This window comes from Pipistrellus hanaki (genome assembly GCF_964339955.1).
Source record: "Pipistrellus hanaki genome assembly, chromosome: 5".
In the NCBI taxonomy this organism is placed as follows: domain Eukaryota; kingdom Metazoa; phylum Chordata; class Mammalia; order Chiroptera; family Vespertilionidae; genus Pipistrellus; species Pipistrellus hanaki.
In genome coordinates, this window is record NC_140507.1 from 90,336,776 (window position 1) to 90,356,953 (window position 20,178).

The 20,178-nt window shown below is 49.8% G+C and overlaps 1 protein-coding gene across 1 annotated transcript in view; it reads left to right on the forward strand.

The window, feature by feature from the left end:
• The window catches only part of OBSCN (obscurin, cytoskeletal calmodulin and titin-interacting RhoGEF), a gene marked incomplete at its 5' end in the record, with an annotated part of 160,607 nt that overhangs the window by 108,044 nt on the left and 32,385 nt on the right, over nucleotides 1-20,178 (forward strand). The window contains 13 exon segments of the mRNA XM_084885131.1: nucleotides 277-1,147; nucleotides 1,600-1,878; nucleotides 15,677-15,755; nucleotides 15,979-16,103; nucleotides 16,261-16,458; nucleotides 16,691-16,726; nucleotides 16,933-17,031; nucleotides 17,142-17,357; nucleotides 17,790-17,853; nucleotides 18,219-18,277; nucleotides 19,196-19,315; nucleotides 19,453-19,592; nucleotides 19,955-20,155. Of these exon segments, the coding sequence (XP_084741257.1) occupies nucleotides 277-1,147; nucleotides 1,600-1,878; nucleotides 15,677-15,755; nucleotides 15,979-16,103; nucleotides 16,261-16,458; nucleotides 16,691-16,726; nucleotides 16,933-17,031; nucleotides 17,142-17,357; nucleotides 17,790-17,853; nucleotides 18,219-18,277; nucleotides 19,196-19,315; nucleotides 19,453-19,592; nucleotides 19,955-20,155 (2,487 nt within the window).

Here is a 20,178-nt window from a genome sequence, read left to right on the forward strand (position 1 = left end):
AGAGCTGGAGCTGGCCCCTCTGTAGTGCTCCTCACATCCCTGTGAGTCTCCATCCTGGTGTAAAGTGATTTCAGGGAAGGTGGGCTTGATTTTTGTGACAACCGGAGCCATCAAGCCTCTGGCCTCAGTGAAGGTAGTGCAGCTGCCAGCAGCAGAGGCAGAGTGGCCTGCTGGAGCTGGGATCAGACCGGGTTCTGCCTCCAGCCTACCCCGGAGGCCCCTGCCCATCCTTTCCCTGATCCAGGCCTCGTTTCTCTACCCGATCTGTGCACACAGGGTGGCGCTCCAGCAGTCCCATCGGGAAAGCTGCAGAAGCAGCCGAAACAGCCGGCCACAGTGAGCCCACCGCCAGGAGACCTGACTATTGAGGACCTCAGCGACCCATCTCTGGACAAGGCGGCCATGAAGATCCAGGCTGCCTTCAAGGGTTACAAGGTGCGGAAGGAGATGAAGCAGCAGGAGGGGCCCATGTTCCGGAGCACGTTTGGCGACACCGAGGCACAGGTGGGGGACATCTTACGTCTGGAGTGTGTGGTGTCCAGCAAGGCAGACGTGCAAGCTCGTTGGATGAAGGACGGTGTGGAGCTGACGGACGGCAGGCACCACCACATTGACCAGCTCAGGGACGGCACCTGTGTTCTGCTGGTCACTGGCGTGGGCCACGCCGATGCGGGCTGCTACACCTGCCAGGTGAGCAGCAAGTTTGGCTGCACGGTCCACAGTGCCCACGTGGCGGTCAGCGGGACGGAGAGTGAGGCCGAGAGCTCCTCTGGCGGAGAAGTGGACGACACCTTCCGCCGGGCAGCTCGGCGGCTGCACCGCCTCTTCCGCACCAAGGGCTCCACCGAGGTTTCCGAGGAGGAGATCTTCCTGAGCGCCGATGAGGGCTCGGGGGAGCCTGCGCAGCCTGGGGACTGGCAGACGTACCGCGAGGATGAGCACTTGGTTTGCATCCGCTTTGAGGCGCTGGCTGAGGCCCGTCGGGCGGCCACCCACTTCCAGGAGATGTTCAACATGCTGGGCATCGGGGTGGACATCAGCCTCTCGGAGCAGGGACCCCGGGGGGTGGAGGTACACATCGCCAAGGTGGCCCTTGCCCCCACAGCGCCTTCAGAGCCAGTGCCCAGCTCACGGACCACAGAGGCTGGTGAGTCTGTGAGCCACTTGGGGTGGGGCGGGAGAGGATGGGCGGGAGAGGAGGGACGAGGCTGGTAAGTGACCAGGGTCAGCTGAGAGGTCAGGGCGTTGGCTGGGTCCCAGCTTCTGGCTCTTGGCAGATTCTGAGCGCGAGGCCTCCAACCCTGGACTCCCAGCCACAATGCCTTGCTCCTGCCTCTACTTCCCCTCCTCCACGCCTTTGGTCTGCTGTCCCTCTGGCCACAAGGTGGCTTGGGAGCCAGGCTGACAAAGGGAGGACTCCCCTAGGGAATGGGGAGGAGGGAAGAGCTCAGAGAGCAGAGACAGTGCTGGTCAGCCGCTTGGTCTGAGTGCCCTCCCTCGAATGGGGGCCTCGCGGGTCACAGGGGTGCACCCGCTGCAGCCCAGGTGATTGGGCACGGGGGCTGCTACTAACCTGCACGCCCTTCCTGTCCCTCCCAGCCCCAGTGTTCCTGACTGAGCTGCAGAATCAGGAGGTGCTGGACGGGTACCCTGTGAGCTTCGACTGTGTGGTGACAGGCCAGCCTGTGCCCAGCGTGCGCTGGTTCAAGGATGGGAGGATCCTGGAGGAGGATGACCACTACATGATCAGCGATGACCAGCAGGGCGGCCACCAGCTCATCATCACGGCTGTGGTGCCTGCAGACATGGGTGTCTACCGCTGTCTGGCTGAGAACAGCATGGGCGTGTCCTCCACCAAGGCTGAGCTCCGCGTGGACTGTGAGTGTGGCTGGCCTGCTTTGCTGGCCTAGGGTGGGCAGCTCAGGGCATCCTGGCTCGGGGGGCAGTGCTAGGTTGGATATGTCTTGTGGATGATGGAGAGCTCTCTGGGAGCCCCTTGGAGTGGGAGTAGGGACCTTAACTCTTTGAGGAGGGGCCCAGACAGGCTTGGAGGTGTCCTGGGGCATTGTGGGTGATCAGTAGCACTGTGGGCAATAAGAAATACATACCAGGTCTCATCCCTGGTTCCTGGCTCAGAGCTCTTAAATCTCTTAGAATTCCTAAGTGACAAGTCACTAAAGCAGTGACTCCTGCAGATGGCTTCAGGATGGAGGATGGCCACAGAAAAGACCACCTCATGGTCTCTATAAATATGTCTAACTGATTTTTAAAATATATTTTTTTATTAATTTCAGAGAGGAAGAGAGATAGAAAAATCAATGATGAAAATCATTGGTCAGCTGCCTCCGGCACATCCCCTGCTGGGGATGAAGGCTGCAACCTGGGCATGTGTTCTGACCAGAAGTCCTACTGAGACTTCTGATTCATAGGTCAACGCTCACCAGCTGAGCCACGCCAGCTGGACACGTCTAACTGATTTTTGACAAAAGTGCAAAAGCAATTGAGTGGAGTAAGGATAAAGTTTCAAAGATGGTGCTGGAATAATTTGGATATTTATAAGAAAGAAAGAAAAAAAAAGAACCTAGATCATAAATGAAAATTAACTCAAAATGGATTACATACTTAAGGAAAATATAAAACTTCAGAAAAACAATAGGAGGAAATCTTGAATACCTAGAGCTAGGAAAGATCTTTGTATACTTGACCGGTAAAAGAAAAAAATTAGTAAAATGGACTTCATCAGAGTTAAAATCTTTTGCTGGTGTGGAACAATGAAGTGTTTCTTAAAAATTGATTTTAGAGAGAGGAAGGGAGAGAGAGACAGAGAAACATTGATGTGAGAAACATTGATTGGTTGGTTGCCTCCTTTATGCACTTCATTGAGGATCAAACCCATAACCTGGGTATGTGCCCTGACCAGGAATCACACCTGCCACCTTATAGTGTATGGGACAATGCTCTGACCAAAGGAGCCACACTGGCTAGAGAGACAGAATGAAATTCTACAGGCTGAGAGAATATCCCCAAACCATATATCTTGTGGAGGACTTTATCTAAACTATATAAAGAATGCTCAATTTTAAACAGTAAAAAAAAAAGTTTCTGGAGCATGTGCAGAAACTTCATGGGAAAGGCACAGAGATGACAGGTAAATGCAAATCAGGACCCTAGCAAAACATCCCTGCCCACAGTGGAATGACTAACATAAAAATTGTGCTGCCACCACATGCAGGTGAGGGGGCAGAGAAATGGGACCCTTATGCACTGCTGGTGGGTATCTGTAAGAAACATTGAAACCTATTCAGAATTTTTGTGAGTATTTGAACAAAACAATTGCCAGGAAGCAAAATTTCAACAGATTGCAACAATGCTCCAGAGAATGGCAGTTTTACACCTTATTTTATACATTACAATCAAAAGAGGTGTAAATGGGTTACATGAAATTCATTGGTGGTAGATTAGGGAGAAAGCAGGAGGAGGGCCTCTGGGATTGGGTACAAAGTAAAATGATAGACATATACATCTTTTAGGTGGGTGGGTGCTGGATAGTTAATAGTCAACAATTAACAACAATGAGAGGATTTGTAGTCTCTGCTCTGCATTGGTTGTGCCCTGCGGGGTCCAGAAAAAGAGGAGTTACCCTGACATCCCAAAGGTGTGTTATCTTAGATGCAAAAGACAATAGACAGGCTCAGTCAAGGTAAGATTGACTTTTGTGAAGGAAGATTCTAGCCTAGGACATGATTACCCACCATAAGCTGCTTTTAGCTGAAAAGTTTTAATTTCAGACCATCCTTTGTGGTTACTGTAGGTCTTTGATTTTGCAAGGAGGTCACACAGGCCTTCTCAGGGAAGCATGTAGCACCTTTTCATCCACATGGGAGTGGAAAATGGTGCAGCTAATCTGGATCATGGTAGGGAATCTACACTAATTAAAGAGTAAGATGCAAATTAGCCATGCCTCCGTGACACTCACCAACTAATCAGGAGTGGGTATGCAAATTAGCCCAACAAAGCTGGCAGGTTAATTTGCATACACAGATGCTGAGTGGTGAGGGGGTAGGGTAGGATGCTTGCATCCTTGCCATGGCAATGATGCAGGCCTTCTGCACTGCCCCAGCCACTTCAGGCCGTTAGGCAACGTGGGAAGGTGGAAAGGCGGCTCTGGCAAAGCAAAGGCGGAGTTGGCAACCAGGGGAAAAAAGACTCATTTTTAAAAAAAAAAAATCAATCCTTTCTGTTCATATTATTACAAAGGTTCCTCATTCCTTCCCCCAGAAGGCTCATTCTTGCATGAATCTTTGTGCCTCGGGCCTCTAGTCTTCTATAATAATAAAAGCATAATATGCAAATTGACCAAATGGCCGAACAGAGGAATGACCATCTGGGCAACCTTCCAGATAAAGCCAGGGTTGTAAGGGCCAAGGCAGCTGTTATGCCTGCAAGGGCTGAGCCCCTTGCATGAATTTTGTGCATGGGGCCTTTAGTTTTTTATAAAACTAATCATGTACTTACCATATGACCCAACCATCATTTTGTTGGGCATTTATTCAAGAAATGTAAACTCAAATTCATAACACAACCTATACCCATATGCTCATAGAAGCTTTATTTCTAATAGCCAAAAACTGGTAATGACCCATCTGTCCTCAGGGGTTGAATGGTTAACTGTGCTCTGACCCATTGAAACCTGTACAGAATTTTTGTGAGTATTTGAACAAAACAATTGCCAGGAAGCAAAATTTCAACAGATTGCGATAATGCTCCAGAGAATGGCAGTTTTACACCTTATTTTATACATTACAATCAAAAGAGGTGTAAATGAGTTACATGAAATTCATTGGTGGTAGATTAGGGAGAAGGGAGAAAGCAGGAGGAATGTTACTCAGCAAGGAAAAGGAACACGTTATTGATATGTGCAGCAAGGGTCATGAAACTGTATTTTATTGAAAGAACACTACACACACACACACACACACACACACACACACACACGCACAGTGGAATTCATGTAAAACTTGTAAAATCTGAACAAGGTCAGTGTATGGATTAATGTCACTAATGGATTAGTTAAAAGTTAACCTTGCTAGAAACTGGGTGAAAATATATGGGATCTCTATTATTATTTCTTTTTTTTTTTAATTGACTTTTTTTAAGAGAGAGATAAAGGAAGAGAGAGGGAGAGAGCCATGCTAGCTGGATCTATACTATTTCTCAGAATAGCATGTGAATCTACAGTTCTCTCAAAATAAGAAGGAGAAAACTAGTCCAGCCACTGAGGCTTAGTGGTTGAGCATTGACCAACCTGTGACCCAGGAGGTCACAGTTCGATTCCCAGTTTCAGACTTGATCCCCAGTAGGGGATGTGCAGGAGGCAGCCAATCAAAGATTCTCTCTCATTATTGATGCTTCTATCTCTCCCTTTCCCTTCTTCTCTGAAAACAATAAAAATATTTTTAAAAAGAAAAAAAAACTATTAAAAACACAATAACAAGTAGATTACCTTAAATAAGATAAGAGCATAGACATGTCCCCATGTACCTCTATTTCCATGCTCTGCATTCTGCTGTGTGGGTCTAGATTTCCATCTGCCTGAAGGATGTCTTCTAACATTGTGTGGAGACTGGATATGCTGGAATTCTTTCAGCTTTTGTATATCTGAAAAATACTTTATTTTGGTTTTGGTTTTGAAAGATAGTTTTGCTCAAATAGCTTTTTCTTTTCATACTTTAAAGATGTAGCTCCTCCCCAGCTAGTGTGACTCAGTGGTTGAGCATCAACCTATGAACCAGAGGTCATGGTTGGATTCTGGGTCAGGCATATGCCCAGGTTGCAGGCTCAATCCACAGTAGGGGGCATGAAGGCGGCAACTGATCAATGATTCTCTCATTGATGTTTCTCTCTCTCTTTCCTCTCTGAAATCAAGAAAATAATTTTAAAAGCTCAAAAAAACAAAATATGTAGCTCCCCTGTGTACTAATTTGCATTATTTCCAATGAGAAATATGGCATTATTCTTGTCTTTGGTTCTCTGTACATAACTTGTCTTTTCCAATGGGATTTTTAAAAAATGTTTATACACTATATAATTCACCATTTAAAAATGTGTAACTCCCTGGTGTTTAGTATATTCACAGGGTTGTGCAATCACCACTACCTTCTAGTTCCAGAACATTTTTATCATCCCAGGTAGAAACCTCACACCCTTTAGCCATCACTCTCTATCTCTCTTCCCCAGCCACTGGGAACTGCTAATTGACTTTCTGTATCTCTGAAGTTGCCTATTCTAGAAATAGAATCAGACAATATATGGCCTTTTATGTCTGGCTTCTGTCACTGAGCATATTTCTACTTTAAATATATATATATTTAAAGTAGACATATATATAGTTTTTACAGAGAGAAAGAGGGTTAGAAACATTAATGAGAGAGAAACATCAATCAGCTGCCTCTTGCACACACCCACACTGGGGATGTGCCCACAACCAAGTTACATGCCCCTGACTGGAATCGAACCTGGGACCCTTCAGTCCGCAGACCGACACTCTATCCACTGAGCCAAACTGGTTTCGGCTGAGCATGTTTCTAAGGCCCATTCATGTGGGAACATATATCAGCACTTCATTCCTTTTTATGGCTGAAAAATATTCCATTGCATATGGACTTCTCATTCATTCATTGGATGACATGTATCCATTGGTTGTTTTGGCTACTATGAATAATGTTGCTATGAACAATCAAGTACAAGTTTTTATGCAGACATGTTTTCAGTTCTCTTGGGTTTGTAGCTAGGAGTGGAATTACTGGCTAAAATTGTAACTTTCTTTAACTTCTAGAGAAACCTCCAAACTGTTTTTCTGCAACAGCTGCCCCATTTTTCACTCACAGCAGCAATGTATTAGCCTTCCAGTTACCTCCTGGCCAGCACTTGTTATGTTAATTTTCTTAATAACAGCCATCCAAGGTGTTATCTCGTGATTTTGATTGTATTTTTCTAGTGATAATGACTTTTGGTATTATATGTCTTCTTTGTAAAAGTATCTATTCAAATCTTTGGCCCATTTTTTAAATTGGGTTATTTGTTTTTTAAAATTTTGAGTTGTGAGAGTCCTTTTTATATTCTAGGTACTAGACCTCTATTAGATATACTAGAGGCCTGGTGCATGAAAATTCATGAACTGGAGGGGGAGTCCCTCAGCCAGCCTGCCCCCTCTCACAGTCTGGGAGTCCTCAGGGGCGGGAGGCAACCCAGTGATCAGGGAAGGCGATGCCCCATCACACCTCTGCTACTGCCACTGCCAGTAGCACAAGCCTCAGCTGGCACTGGTTACCTGAGCCTTGGGTGACCCTGGGTAGCTGGGCAGCCACCGTCCGATGGGCCTGGGTGGCTGGGAGGCTGAGAGGATTGGGGGACTCCAGATGCAGTTGTGCAGAGTGGCTAGGCACCTGCTGCCCCAGCAGGGCTGAAGGGGCTGGGCACCACCATCTTGTGGCTGTGGCCACTGCCATCTTTGAGGGCGGGGCAGTCAATTAGCATATTGCCTGTGGCTGAGGGGGCTGGGCACCACCTCCTTATTGGCTGTGGGCACGACCATCTTTGCCACGGCATGAGGGTCAATTAGCATATTCCCTCTTTATTAGAGAGGATGATTTTAAAATACTTTCTCCCATTCTGTAGGTTGTTTCTTCACTTTTTTGACAGTGTCCTTTGATGCATGAGTTTTTGATTTTATGAAGTCCAGTTTATCTACTTTTTCTTTGGATGTTTGTACTTTGGTTGTCATGTCTTAGAATCCATTGCCTAATCCAAGGCCATAAAGATTTACACCTATGCTTTCTCTTAAGTTTTTATAGTTTTAGCTCTTATAGTTAGATATTTGGTCTAGTTTATGTTCATTTTGTATATGGTGTGAGGTAAGAGCCCAAATTTATTTTTTCATATGGAAATCCAGTTGTCCCAACAACATGTTGCAAAGACTATTTTTCCCCATAAAATTATCTTGAAACTACTGTCCAAAATTAATTTCTATTAAGTGTATGAATTTATTTCTGACTCTCATTTCTATTCCACTGATCTAAGTGTCTGTTGTTATGACATTGCCACATTATAGCTTTGTAGTAAGTTTAGAGATATAGACATAGTAGTCCTGCAAGTTTAACTTCATTTGTCTTTGGGTGTAGCCAGCAAATGACAATTGTTATTTTTCAAGATTGTTTTGAACAATCTGGATCTCTTGCATTATTTTATAAATTATAGGATTGGTTTGTCAATTTCTGCAAAAATGGTCCCCGGATATTTTTTAAGATTTTCTTTTTTATCACTGGTTTTGAGTAATGTGATTATGATAATTGTTAGAAATAAGGGAACCCCCAAGCCAGGGGTCCTGACAGAACACAAAGGATACTTGAGAGCAAGGCAAATATCTTTACTTCCACAGGAGGGTGCTCACACAATAGGGTCTGGCAGGATGTGTACACTGAGCAGGCTGTCAGCTCAGGGTTTTATGCCTGATGCATGTGATCTGTCCCTCACTCTTGAGCTTAGGCTCATGGTCTTGATCAATTGGCTAATTTAAAGAAAAAAGGGACGGGTTTACCTTTGTCATTTCAAACTGGTGGCCCCAGTGGAGCTGCAAGTCACATGGGCCAAATTGCTGGCTGCCTAAACTCCCTTCTTTGACAGAAAAGATTAATTGTTTATTCTCACAATTCCCCCCCTTATTTAACTCTTTTCTTCAAACTTGGCTAACATTAGTTGACTTGCATGCTCTGCATTGTTTAGGAGATTATTTTGCTATTTGGTCAATGTGGTTTCAATTACCCTTTAGATAAAACCTCTCATACGTGGGTTAATAGAACATCCGTAACTCCTAACATGATTATCAAAGAGGTGAATATGGACACCATCATCCCCTTTCATTCTCTGAACCATTGCTCTAGTGAATTGGAGAAAGGGTCCTCAATTCCAGGATTCTCAGCTAACTCATTAGCTAAATTGTTAATCCCTGAATGGCCTGGGTAATGGTTCCATCTGGAGCTGTGTTGTCAGGGATGAATGTACACTGGCCCCCAACATTGCATATACTCCTGCTTTTTCTGCCAAAATCAGATCCAAGGCCAATCTATTCTCCCATGTCATCCTGCTGGTGGCATCTAGTTGTTTAGCTATACTTTTAACTTCATCTCAGAGTATAGTTAATAATCCTTTGTTGATTATAGTAAATATAATCAGTCCAACTACATTCTTGTTTACAGTGGACCACCAAAACAGGACAGATTTAAATCCTGCAGCAATCTGATTTCTAGCCTTAAACTTGTTTGGCACTTCTTCTGGAACCCTAATGGATCTATGTATATATGGGGATTAAAGGGATCCTTTGGGCTCTCTCTTTCTCCTAATCTGTCTGTCTGTTGAAAAACGTTTACTATATGCCAAAGGGGGAAAAGATAGCCATTTGTATCAGAGCACAAATTCTGTTCCAACTTCTGGGCAAGGCCCCAAGTAAGGGTTCTCCACAGTACCACCAGACATCAACATGGGCAACTTCAGAGATTGCAGAATGATTGGTTTCTGATGATACTTAGTCACTTACACATCTGGATAAATTTCCCATAAACTCTGAGTACTATCCCCTCTCCCCCACCTTGAGAGACAAGGGTGATAGTCTACATTGAAAGTGGGGGCTGGATCATTGTGGGGAATCTTTGCTCTTTACCTCTGTTGGATGGGAACAACGGGGAGAGAGTATTATAGTAATCACTCCTCCAGGCAATTTCTTCCTGATACAGGACAAGCACACATTCCATGCAGGTTCTGTCTGAGGTCCATTCGAATGGAAATGGGACCACTTGGGTCTGTAACCCTCATGCTCCTCAAGCGTAACAGTCGCTTTTATTCAGGGCGCATACAGAATATTTAATCCATTCCACCCAGGCATTCGTTTCCTTATATCCGACTTCTATTTGCATGGTGTTGACAGTGGCCTAGGGGACCTTGTCCTGTGACATCTAATCCTAAATTTAGTCCTACCCAAACTTTTGGCCTAAAAGCTGTAATATCCAAGTCCTTCAAGTTATCTATAATCAATAATTTAACTAGGTAAGCATGATCCAGATACATAATTCCTCAGGCCACATTGTGAGCCCCTGCAATTTTACAGAGCCCTAAAGCAAATAGGCAGCTTACAGTTTCTTTAGTATTAATTTCAAAGGGATATGTCCTAGTATGGCCATCCAAGTTGAGGTGTCTCCACCCAGGAAAGCTGGTGGTCTGCCCTTAATCCATGTGATAGGTCCAACCTCATTCTGAAGTCTGAACAGTGGTCTCTGTGGTAAGCAAGACAAGGTAGGGTCTTTCCCAGGAGGGTTCCAACTTCTATCCCTCCATGTCTGGACCAGAACATAGTCACCCCGGTCAATGGCACTGAGCCAGGAACTCAAGAGGAGGGTCAGGAGGCCTTCTAACCTGAGGGAGATTCAAGTATCGATAGAAGAGATACCCAGTACACAGTTCTTAAGAAATTGGTCCCTAATCTCTATTGTAGGAAGATCTTGAGGCATTCCAGGGTCTATTAGAATAACCTAAAGCCAATTCTATGGCAAGAAAAAAATTAACTTCATTTGCCCTTGGGTGTGGCCAGCAAAGGACACTAATTGGATTTCTGCTATCTGTCTCCCTGAGTACTTGGTATAACCTATTTGCCCTCTGGTTAGAGAGGCAAAATGCAAATCATTTACTCTTAAGTGTCCTTGGTTTAGGGAAGATGGATTTACTATGGTAGATAGTTCCAAATTGCACTTAACCATCTCTGTTTCTCTATTCCACTTGTCTTGGCTTACTGGCCTATGCCATTTATATAACATCCTTTCCTTACAAACCTTACAAACTTTCAGAACCCACCTTCTTCTTCCTTCAAAATTACACCAAAACCATAATTTCTTTCCAGTTGGAATTCTTTTGGGGGGAATTCTTAACCCTTAGAAACCTTAGTTTGTAGGTGACTTGTAAGTAATTAATATCCCTCAGATTTGCAATATATTCACATTTTTAAGATATATTTTAAATAAAATACAAGACTTATTCATTCAAATCTATCCTCTAGATTCTCCATACAAGGCATACTCAGATTAATATTTTAGTATCCTGTTATTTCAAAATATCTAAACGTTTAACAATTTTTACCATTTAACCCAGAAAACTCAAAATTTTAAGTTACATGCCCCCGGGACCTGAAAGTAAACCTTGGACCTGGGAGTCAATCTTGGACCTGGGAGTCAACCTTGGAATATGGTCCCTATTTCATGAACTTCCCAATATTATGGAAACATTAATCTTATTGCCCAAACCATGGAGTCTCACCCCAGCCCACATTGCTTACTTCCCATGCTTGTAATTCCTACTTCCCCATGTCCCTAAACCAGAGGAGAGCAAACAGCCTCCAAAAGATAGAAATCAGTAACCATTACAGACACACAGACAAAAATTTTCACTAGCTAAGAATTTCTGGCAGCTGACACCCTGAGAAGGAAAGCAGGAGAAATCCCCAAGATTAAGAATTCTCGGGAGCTGCTGGGGCAAACCTGCAATCTCTGCCACATGTTCAGCCTTGCCACGAATAGCTGGGCTCCCCCAAAGCGAGACATGCCCCATCTTAAAACAAATTAAACCAAACAACAAAGAGACAAAGCATCACCAGAAACATTGTACAGGTGCTCACAAGCCACAGATAAAGCTTCATACCTCCTTGTCTGTCTGGCTACAGACACCACAGAATACCCTGATTAAAAAACCACCAAAGCAGAACCATGTCTCCTGTCCCTGGTTCGGAGACTGTCCTTCCCCTGAACCTCAGCATTCTCCCTAATGGACTATCTGGGAGAATGTATTCCCTGGACCTACAATTTTTGTTTTCCCATCTTCAGAAAGTCTCTTGTGACTATGTGCTCAACCTCCCATACTGGAAATTTCTCACACTCCCCAATTTCTGCTTCAAACCTCTCTGGCCACTTCCCTCACAGGAGATCACAACTCTGCACTAGCTTCATGTCCAAGACACATCCCAGTCACATATACCCGACCTCTGAGGGCACCCAACCAGCAGAGTAGTACTCAGTCCAATTCTCCACCTTGGCTTATGCATGGGGTTACCTGATTGCCATGGTTCACGCTTGCTTGGGCCCTTCCTGCGTTGCTGGCTGACCCTCTATCCCAAGCTCGTAATTGGCCCCGGGGAGTAATGGCTGTCCCTCCTCACCGAGGCAGCCACAACTTAGCAACAGGGTACACCTCCCTCCTCAGGAGAGGGGTCCAGTTGGCCCCATGTGACAATTAGAATCCTGGAAGAGCCCCCAAATTGTTACAAATAAGGGGAACCCCCAAAGCCAGGGGTCCTGGAAGAACACAAGTATACTCAGGAACCAGGATAGTAAGGCAAATATCATTACTCCTGCAGGAGGATGCACAGACACACAGTCTGGCAGCACATGCACACTGAGCAGGTGATCCATCAGGGTTTTATGCCTGATGCATGTGATCTGTCCCTCACTCTTGATTGGTCAGAGCTTAGGCTCACCGTTTTGCTCGATTGGATAATTTAAAGGAAGGAGCTGACCTTTGTCATTTCAAAATGGTGGCCCCCAGGGGAGCTGCAAGTCATAAGGGCCAACATGGTGGCTGCCTAAACTCCCTTCTTTGACAGAAAAGATTACTTGTTTATTCTCACATATTCTTTGGTGCACTTTTTCTTTTTAACTTTTAAAAATTGATTTGAGAGAAAGAGAGAAGAAGAAGAAGAAGAAGAAGAAGAAGAAGAAGAAGAAGAAGAAGAAGAAGAGGAGGAGGAGGAGGAGGAGGAGAAGGAGGAGGATAGTGGTGGTGGTGGAGGAAGGGAGAGGGAGATAAAATCATTGATCAGCTGCCTCCTGAATGCCCCCTACAGGGCACGTGCCCTGACCAGGAATTAAAACTGGTGACCTCTCAGTTCATGGGGTGTTGCTCAACCACTGAACCTCACCAGCCAGGGCTGATGCACTGTTCTTTATGTTCCCCTTATGCTTGTAGCTAAGCTTCTTGGAATTTTGGTTTATAATTTTCAATAAGTTTGGATTTTTTTGCTATTATTTCTTCAAATATTTATTCCTTCTCCTAATTTGGTGACTTCAGTTGATTGATACTCTTAAGTGTTTTTTTTGTTTTGTTTTTTAATATATTTTATTGATTTTTTTACAGAGAGGAAGGAAGAGAGATAGAGAGCTAGAAACGTTGATGAGAGAGAAACATTGACCAGCTGCCTCTTGCACACCCCCTACTGGGGATGTGCCCGCAACCAAGGTACATGCCCTTGACCAGAATCAAACCGCAGACCGACGCTCTACCACTGAGCCAAACCGGTTTCGGCGATACTCTTTAGTTTTTAAAACTATTTTTTCTCTGTGCATGTCAGTTGGATTTTTCTATTGCTAAGCCTATGCAGTCACTGCTCTTAGTATCTAATCTGCTGTTAGTATCATCTACTGTATTTTTTGTCTCCAGAAATTCTACCTGACTCTTCTTTATATGCCCTCTCTACTTGACTTTTCAAATACAGTTCTGATACCTGCATGTCCTTCTCTGGCAGTTCTCATGTCATGTCAGTTCTGACTGATCATGCTCCACATCAAGGGTCCTGTGTTCCTGCCTCCTTGCATGTCTGTAGCCTTCTGACTGGGTGCCTGACACCGAGTCTTGCCCTGCGGGGAGCTGGATGTTGTGCATTCCTCCAGGTCTCCTGGAGCTCTGTTGTGGAAAACACGGCTTCTTTGGAAGCACGTTGGTTGTTTGGTGTGTGGTTTGTTAGATGAGGCCAAGGCAGCGCTCACACAGGGCTAATTCTCTTCCTATGGCGGAGAGAACGCTCCTGGGCACCTTCCAGATGCCTGCGGGCTGGGTGTCCAGTCTGGCTGTGGAAATAGGAGCACCCCAGACCTTGTGCCCTCCAGCATTGTTTCCTCCAGCATCTCAGATGGCTCTTCCCTCACATGCACATGCTGATCAGTCATCTGCTTAATCCCCGAGGGAGGGATCCCTCTTCTCTGTTTTCTGGCCTGTGACTCCAGCTGCCTCTGTCTCCTCAACTCAGAGCCTGCCTGGCTCTGCCTCAGCTTCCTCTTCTGGGCCTGAAAGCAAGATGCTGGGGAATCATGAGGCTCACCATTGTTTCCTGCCTATAAGGGGTCAGTGTCCTTGCTGAAACCATTCTGATGATTCAGTACCCAATTCCAAACAATGCTCTCACACCAGCTGGGTGTACTACAGTTTAACTCAGTTTGACATTATCTACTTGAAGATAGCGTCAGACCCCACAGATTAAAGGCTCAGGACCACTACAGTGAAAGGGTTCAGATGCCAATGGTAAGTCCAAGTTGTCACCTGTGTGTCTGTGTATCAGAGTTCTCACAGCCGTCTCCTCAGGTTCCATTAATTTGCTCGAGTGGCTCACAGAACTCAGAGAAACATTTACTTACGAGGTCACTGTCTTAATGTAAAAATTATAACGCAGAAACTACCAGGTGGAAGAGATGCACAGGACCCGGATGGGGGAGGGGGAGGGCTTGCATGCTCTCTGAGCCCAGCACTCTCCCTGCAGCTCCACCAACTGGGAAGCTCTCCAAACCCCATCCTTTTGGGTGTTCCCGGAGGCTCCATCACACAGGCACGATTGATTCAACCTCCAGCCCCTCTGCCTTCCCTCGAGGGACTGAAACTTCCAACCCTCTCATCACATGGCTGCTTGTCCTGGCAACCAGCCCCGTCTTAGGGGCTATCCAAAAGTCACATTATTAACATAAACTCAGTTTTGCTTGACAGGGGCTTCTTAGGAGTTTGAAGGAAACTCCAAGGGTTTTAGGAGCTCTGTGCCAGGAATGGTACAAAATAAAATATATATTACTTACTATAAATCATAACATTACAACCATTGTTTCATGTATTTTGTTTCAACCGACGGTGTCTTAGTTCATGCTGCTCTAACAAAGTACCAAAGACAGGGTGGCTTATGAACAACAGAAATGTATTTTTGCGTTTTGGAGGCTGGAAGTCCAAGGGCAGGTGCCAGCACAGTTGGCTTCTTCTGCGTCATAGATGGCCCTCCTGGCTGTGTCCTCACATGGTGGAAGGAGTGTTGTGGGGTCCCCTTTATAAGGGCACTAACCCCATTTCTAATGGCCCCACCCTCATGACCTTGTCATCCCCCAAAGGTCCCACATCCGAATGCCATCACCTTGGAGGTTAGATTTCAGTATATGAATTTTGGGGGCATACAAACATCCTGTCTATGGCAGAGGGCAGATCCAGTCCGTGTTACACCATCATGGATACAAGTGGAAGCCCCCATCTGAGGCCCAGATAACCAATCCCTGCCCCTTAATGGGATGGAATTGGAAGATGTTGCCACTTACCCTGCCTGCCATTGGTGAAGCTCAGGGTCACCCATGTCTATAATTTGTTTGGTCTTGTAGTTAGCTACAGGCCTAGAACTTGGGCTGGTAACAGCCTGGGGGCAGGGAGGGATCACAGGGCAGCTGTGTCCCTGACTTCTGACTCAGGAGGGTAAGTGGCTCCAGGACAGCTGTGCAGGGAGGGGGGATGTGCCCGGACAGGGGAAACGCAGCCTGGCTCCAGCTTCACCCTTTATTCCCAGTGACCAGCACTGACTATGACACTGCTGCGGATGCCACCGAGACCTCGTCCTACTTCAGCGCCCAAGGCTACCAGTCCAGGTGGGGGCCATACAGGGGTGGCAGTGCCCAGCAGGCTGGCATGGGGGTGGCTGTGCTGGCTTGGCCTGACAGAATCCCAGTCCTGGAAGCTTCACCAAGGCCCCGTGGTCTCTGTCCAGCATGTTAATAGAGAACCTCAGGAGCTATCCAGACTGACCCCACTCCCCTTGCCCTGGACCCCTCACCCGTCCACATCACGCTGCCTTTCTCTGTTCCCTGCCAGTCGCGAGCAGGAGGGTGCAGAGTCTACGTCGGAAGAGGGACAATTGCCCCAGGTGGTGGAGGAGCTGAAGGACCTCCAGGTGGCCCCCGGCATACGCCTGGCCAAGTTCCAGCTCAAGGTGAAAGGTGAGGGAGATAGGGCCAGAGGGCTGGGTGGGGCCTCCCACTGGTAGACGTTAGGTGGTCACTGTGGCCTGGGGGGCCTCCAGGGATCTCCTCAGGTGGAGGACACAGCACCCCCTGGGCAGTGGCCCCATGCTGACCACTCTCCCTGTGGTGTCAGGCTACCCGGCGCCCCGCCTGTACTGGTTCAAAGATGGGCAGCCCCTGACTGCTTCTGCGCACATCCGCATGGTGAACAAGAAGACGCTGCACAGCCTGGAGATCCTCTCGGTCACCAGCGAGGATGCCGGCCAGTACTCCGCCTACATCAGCAACTCCGTGGGCGCCGCCTACTCCTCTGCCCAGCTGCTGGTCCAAGGTGGGAGCTGGGGGCCAACGTCCGCCTATAGGACCCCCATGGCAGGCCTGGGATTGGGCCCACGGCCTTCCCCCAGGGGCAGAGGTGTGGTGGAGGGCAGACACCTGCCTGCCTGCATGCCAGAAGGTGCTGGGTGTGGGAGTGGGAGGGTGTCCTGCACCCTTGGAGCAGGCCCCCAGGCCCAGGCAGGACACACTGTCCTACTTCAGGTCTGACTTCCCTCCTCTTTCAGGCCCTAATGACCCAGAAAAGAAGCCGGCGGCAGCAGGTGAGCCCAGTCCAGATGGCGGGAGGGCAGGAGGCTCAGTGAGGGGGGATGCCCATCGGTGGAGGATAGGAAGGATCCCTGGTCACAGGCTCTAGGGACAGCGACTCGGGTGGGTGGGGACTTGGGCCTGGGCGGAGGGGCAGAGGCTACCCATCCTAGGGCTGTGGCCCTGCACTTGTCACCAGCAGCCTCCGGTGCCTCCCCAGATGTGCAGCAGCAGCTGGTGCCACCCCGCTTCCTGGAGAAGTTCACCTCTAAGAAGGTGAAGAAGGGCTCCAGCATTACCTTCTCCGTGAAGGTCAAAGGTAGGGCATCCTGCCCTCCCTCCCTCAGGATCCCCAGACGGGGTCAGAGGCACCCCCTTCTAGATTCTCTTCTCATGGGGGCTGACGGTCCATCACCCACTCCTGCCCAGGTCTCCCCGCCCCCACGGTGCACTGGCTGCGGGAGGAGGCCGAGCAGGTGCTGTGGATCGGCCAGGACACCCCGGGCTACACGGTGGCCAGCTCAGCCCAGCAGCACAGCCTGGTCCTGCTGGACGTGGGCGCACAGCACCAGGGCACCTACACCTGCATCGCGTCCAACGCTGCCGGCCAGGCCCTCTGCTCCGCCAGCCTGCATGTCTCTGGCTGTGAGTGGGCGTGGGCGGCCTGTTGGGGATGAGAGGGAGCCATCCTCTCTGAGGACTTTCACCCCCTCTCTGAGACCCTGCCCAGACCCTCCCTGAGCACAGGCCCCAGGGGCCAGCTCCCATCCTGCCTGTGGGCTCAGACCAGCAGGCCAAGACCTGCAGCAGCCCCTGCCACCCCAAGCAGTCCCTTCCTGGCCCCTCAGCCCCTCTGTGGGCAGGTCCATCAAGCGTGGACCCATTCCTGTCCCCACCACGGGGGTGGGGGGGGAGCGGGGGGGCTACGTTGGGATTCTGGGCACAGCCTTTCCTGGGGGCTCTGGGCGGACAGACCAAAGCCCTAGGTAGGGGTGGCCCAGACATGCCAGGCAGAGGTCCCCACCAGAAACATCTCAGCGGTTGGGGTCATTCTGGCATCACCTGTGCTTCTGACAGTGCCCAAGGAGGTGGGACCAGTGGGAGAGGTGAAGGAGGCCCTCATCTCCACCTTTCTTCAGGGGTGAGTGAGGGCTCCGCCAGAGCTGAAGGGGGTGGCTTGGGGTTCTAGAAGCCCTGGGAGGGGGCAGCACTGCTGCCAGGGAGGGAGCCCTATCCTGGACACAGCCTGACTCTGTCCCTTGCAAGCTGTGTGGACAGAGTCCACCTCCCCACCCCCTACCTCCGCCAAAACAAAAAGAAAAACAACAAACAAACAAAAACCACCTTGCTGTACCTCAGTTTCCCCATTGTGAAATGAGGGCTCCCCTGAGCCTGACTGGCATCTGGCCCACTGCCCTCAGACTCTTTCTGTCAGAGCTCCCACCCAAGGGTACGTGTGGTGGGCCCACCCCAGGCCCTCAGGATTCCCCCCCACCCCCCCCCCAGGACCAAAGCCATCTCGGAACAGATGCCTGTGGATTTCAGCAGCCTTGCTGGGCAGAAAGGTACGGGCGGTGCTAATGGCCGGTCCCTAATTTGGGAGGGGGTGTGGTGGAGGCTGCCTGGCCCCAGGCCTGGGCCCGATTCTGAGCTCTGGGCCCTCCAGCCCCTGGCTCAGCTCTCTCAGCCAGAGGCTGTGTGGATGCCCAGGTGCAGGGGGCTGCAGACTCAGAGCTCGGGTGAGGGGCCCCGTATGTCAGCCCCTTCCCAGGCAACTGCTCAGGAACCTCGGCATGTTTTTACCTTCTTTATGGAAAATACCGAGTCTGCACAGAAGAGAGGACAGAGCCATGTGCCCATTGCCCACCTTAGGGTCACTTGTTGGATGATCCACAGCTACTGCCTCTACCTGCCCCCTATCCCCAGTGGCCCTCATTCACCCTTAACCCCAGCCACCAAAGTTTGCCCCCCAGCCCTCAGGCCAGCAATCTGGGTCCTGCCCCTGCCTTCAGGGTCCAGGCCTCGCCCCCCTCTCCCACAGCCTGGCTGAGCTCCCAGGGCCCTCTGCCCCTCCTGAACCCCTCCCCAGGTCAGCCGCCAAGTTGGAATCCCAATGGAGAAAGCACAACCCACTGGGGCTCCAGTGTCTTCAAGCTCCTCCCCCACCCTGGACTCTACCCAGCTTGACCCTCAGCTGCCCTTGCCCAGTGCCCTGCAGCCATGCTGGCTGCCCGTTCTCCTGACCGCCCCCCGCCCCTCTCCCGGGCCCGATTCCCTGCATTTGTAGCCCCCTCCGTCACACCTTGGCCCAGACACCTGTGAGCCATTGAGGCCCCATATCCTTGTCAGTGTCCCTGCTTCTGGCAGCATAGGCCCGAGCCTGTGTGTACCCGTGTCCCGGAGCCCTGAGTCAGGATGGGCCTGGAGGGGGTGCGTGGGCCTGCCTGGAGTGCACACTGGCTCAGCGAGGGTCTGACCACCAGGAGAGCCGCTGGCAGCCGAGGCCCACGGCCACCTGACCCTGGCTGAGGTGGGCACGGAGGAGTTCCTGCAGAAGCTGACCTCACAGATCACGGAGATGGTGTCGGCCAAGATCACCCAGGGTGAGGGGCTGGCATGGATCCATGTCCTAGGTGGGGGTGGTGGGGGTGGTGACCCAGGGCCAGGGTCCACCAGGCCAGACCCATGGGGGGGCACAGGGCCCTGGCCCTTCCCAGTGTCACATGCCCTGTGCCCCCAGCCAAGCTGCAGGTGCCTGGAGGTGACAGTGACGAGGAGTCCAAGACACCGTCTGCCTCTCCCCGTCATGGCCGCTCTCGCCCCTCCTCCAGCGTCCAGGAGTCGTCCTCGGAGTCGGAAGATGGAGACTCCCGGGGGGAGGTGCTGGGGTCTGGGGGGTAATGGGGCCCACGAAGGGGAACAGAAGTGAGGGTGGGAGAGGGAACGGGGGCCTTTGGGTGACAGGGTGGAGGAAGCTGAGGACAAACAGCTGAGCAGCCACCATCACCACCAGGACCCAGGGCATCCCAGCAGCCCTGAGGCTCCCCCTTGCCCCTCTGGGTGGCCCCATCCGGCACCCCTGAGAGCGTTGCCGTCAGCGGAGCTCAGTGGGGCCTGTCCTACGACGTCACAGAATGTTAGATGGCTTCTCCTCCCCGCTTCGGGCCCGGGCCCGTGGCCGGGGCCTTGGGAAGCCCTGCGGCTGGCTGCCCTCTGGCCTGACGCAGCGCCCTCCTCCCCAGATCTTTGACATCTACGTGGTCACCGCCGACTACCTGCCCCTGGGGGCCGAGCAGGACGCCATCTCGCTGCGGGAGGGCCAGTACGTGGAGGTGCTGGACTCGGCCCACCCTCTGCGCTGGCTGGTGCGGACCAAGCCCACCAAGTCCAGCCCCTCGAGGCAGGGCTGGGTGTCCCCCGCCTATCTGGACAGGCGGCTCAAGGTACCGGGACGGCCTGGGAGGGG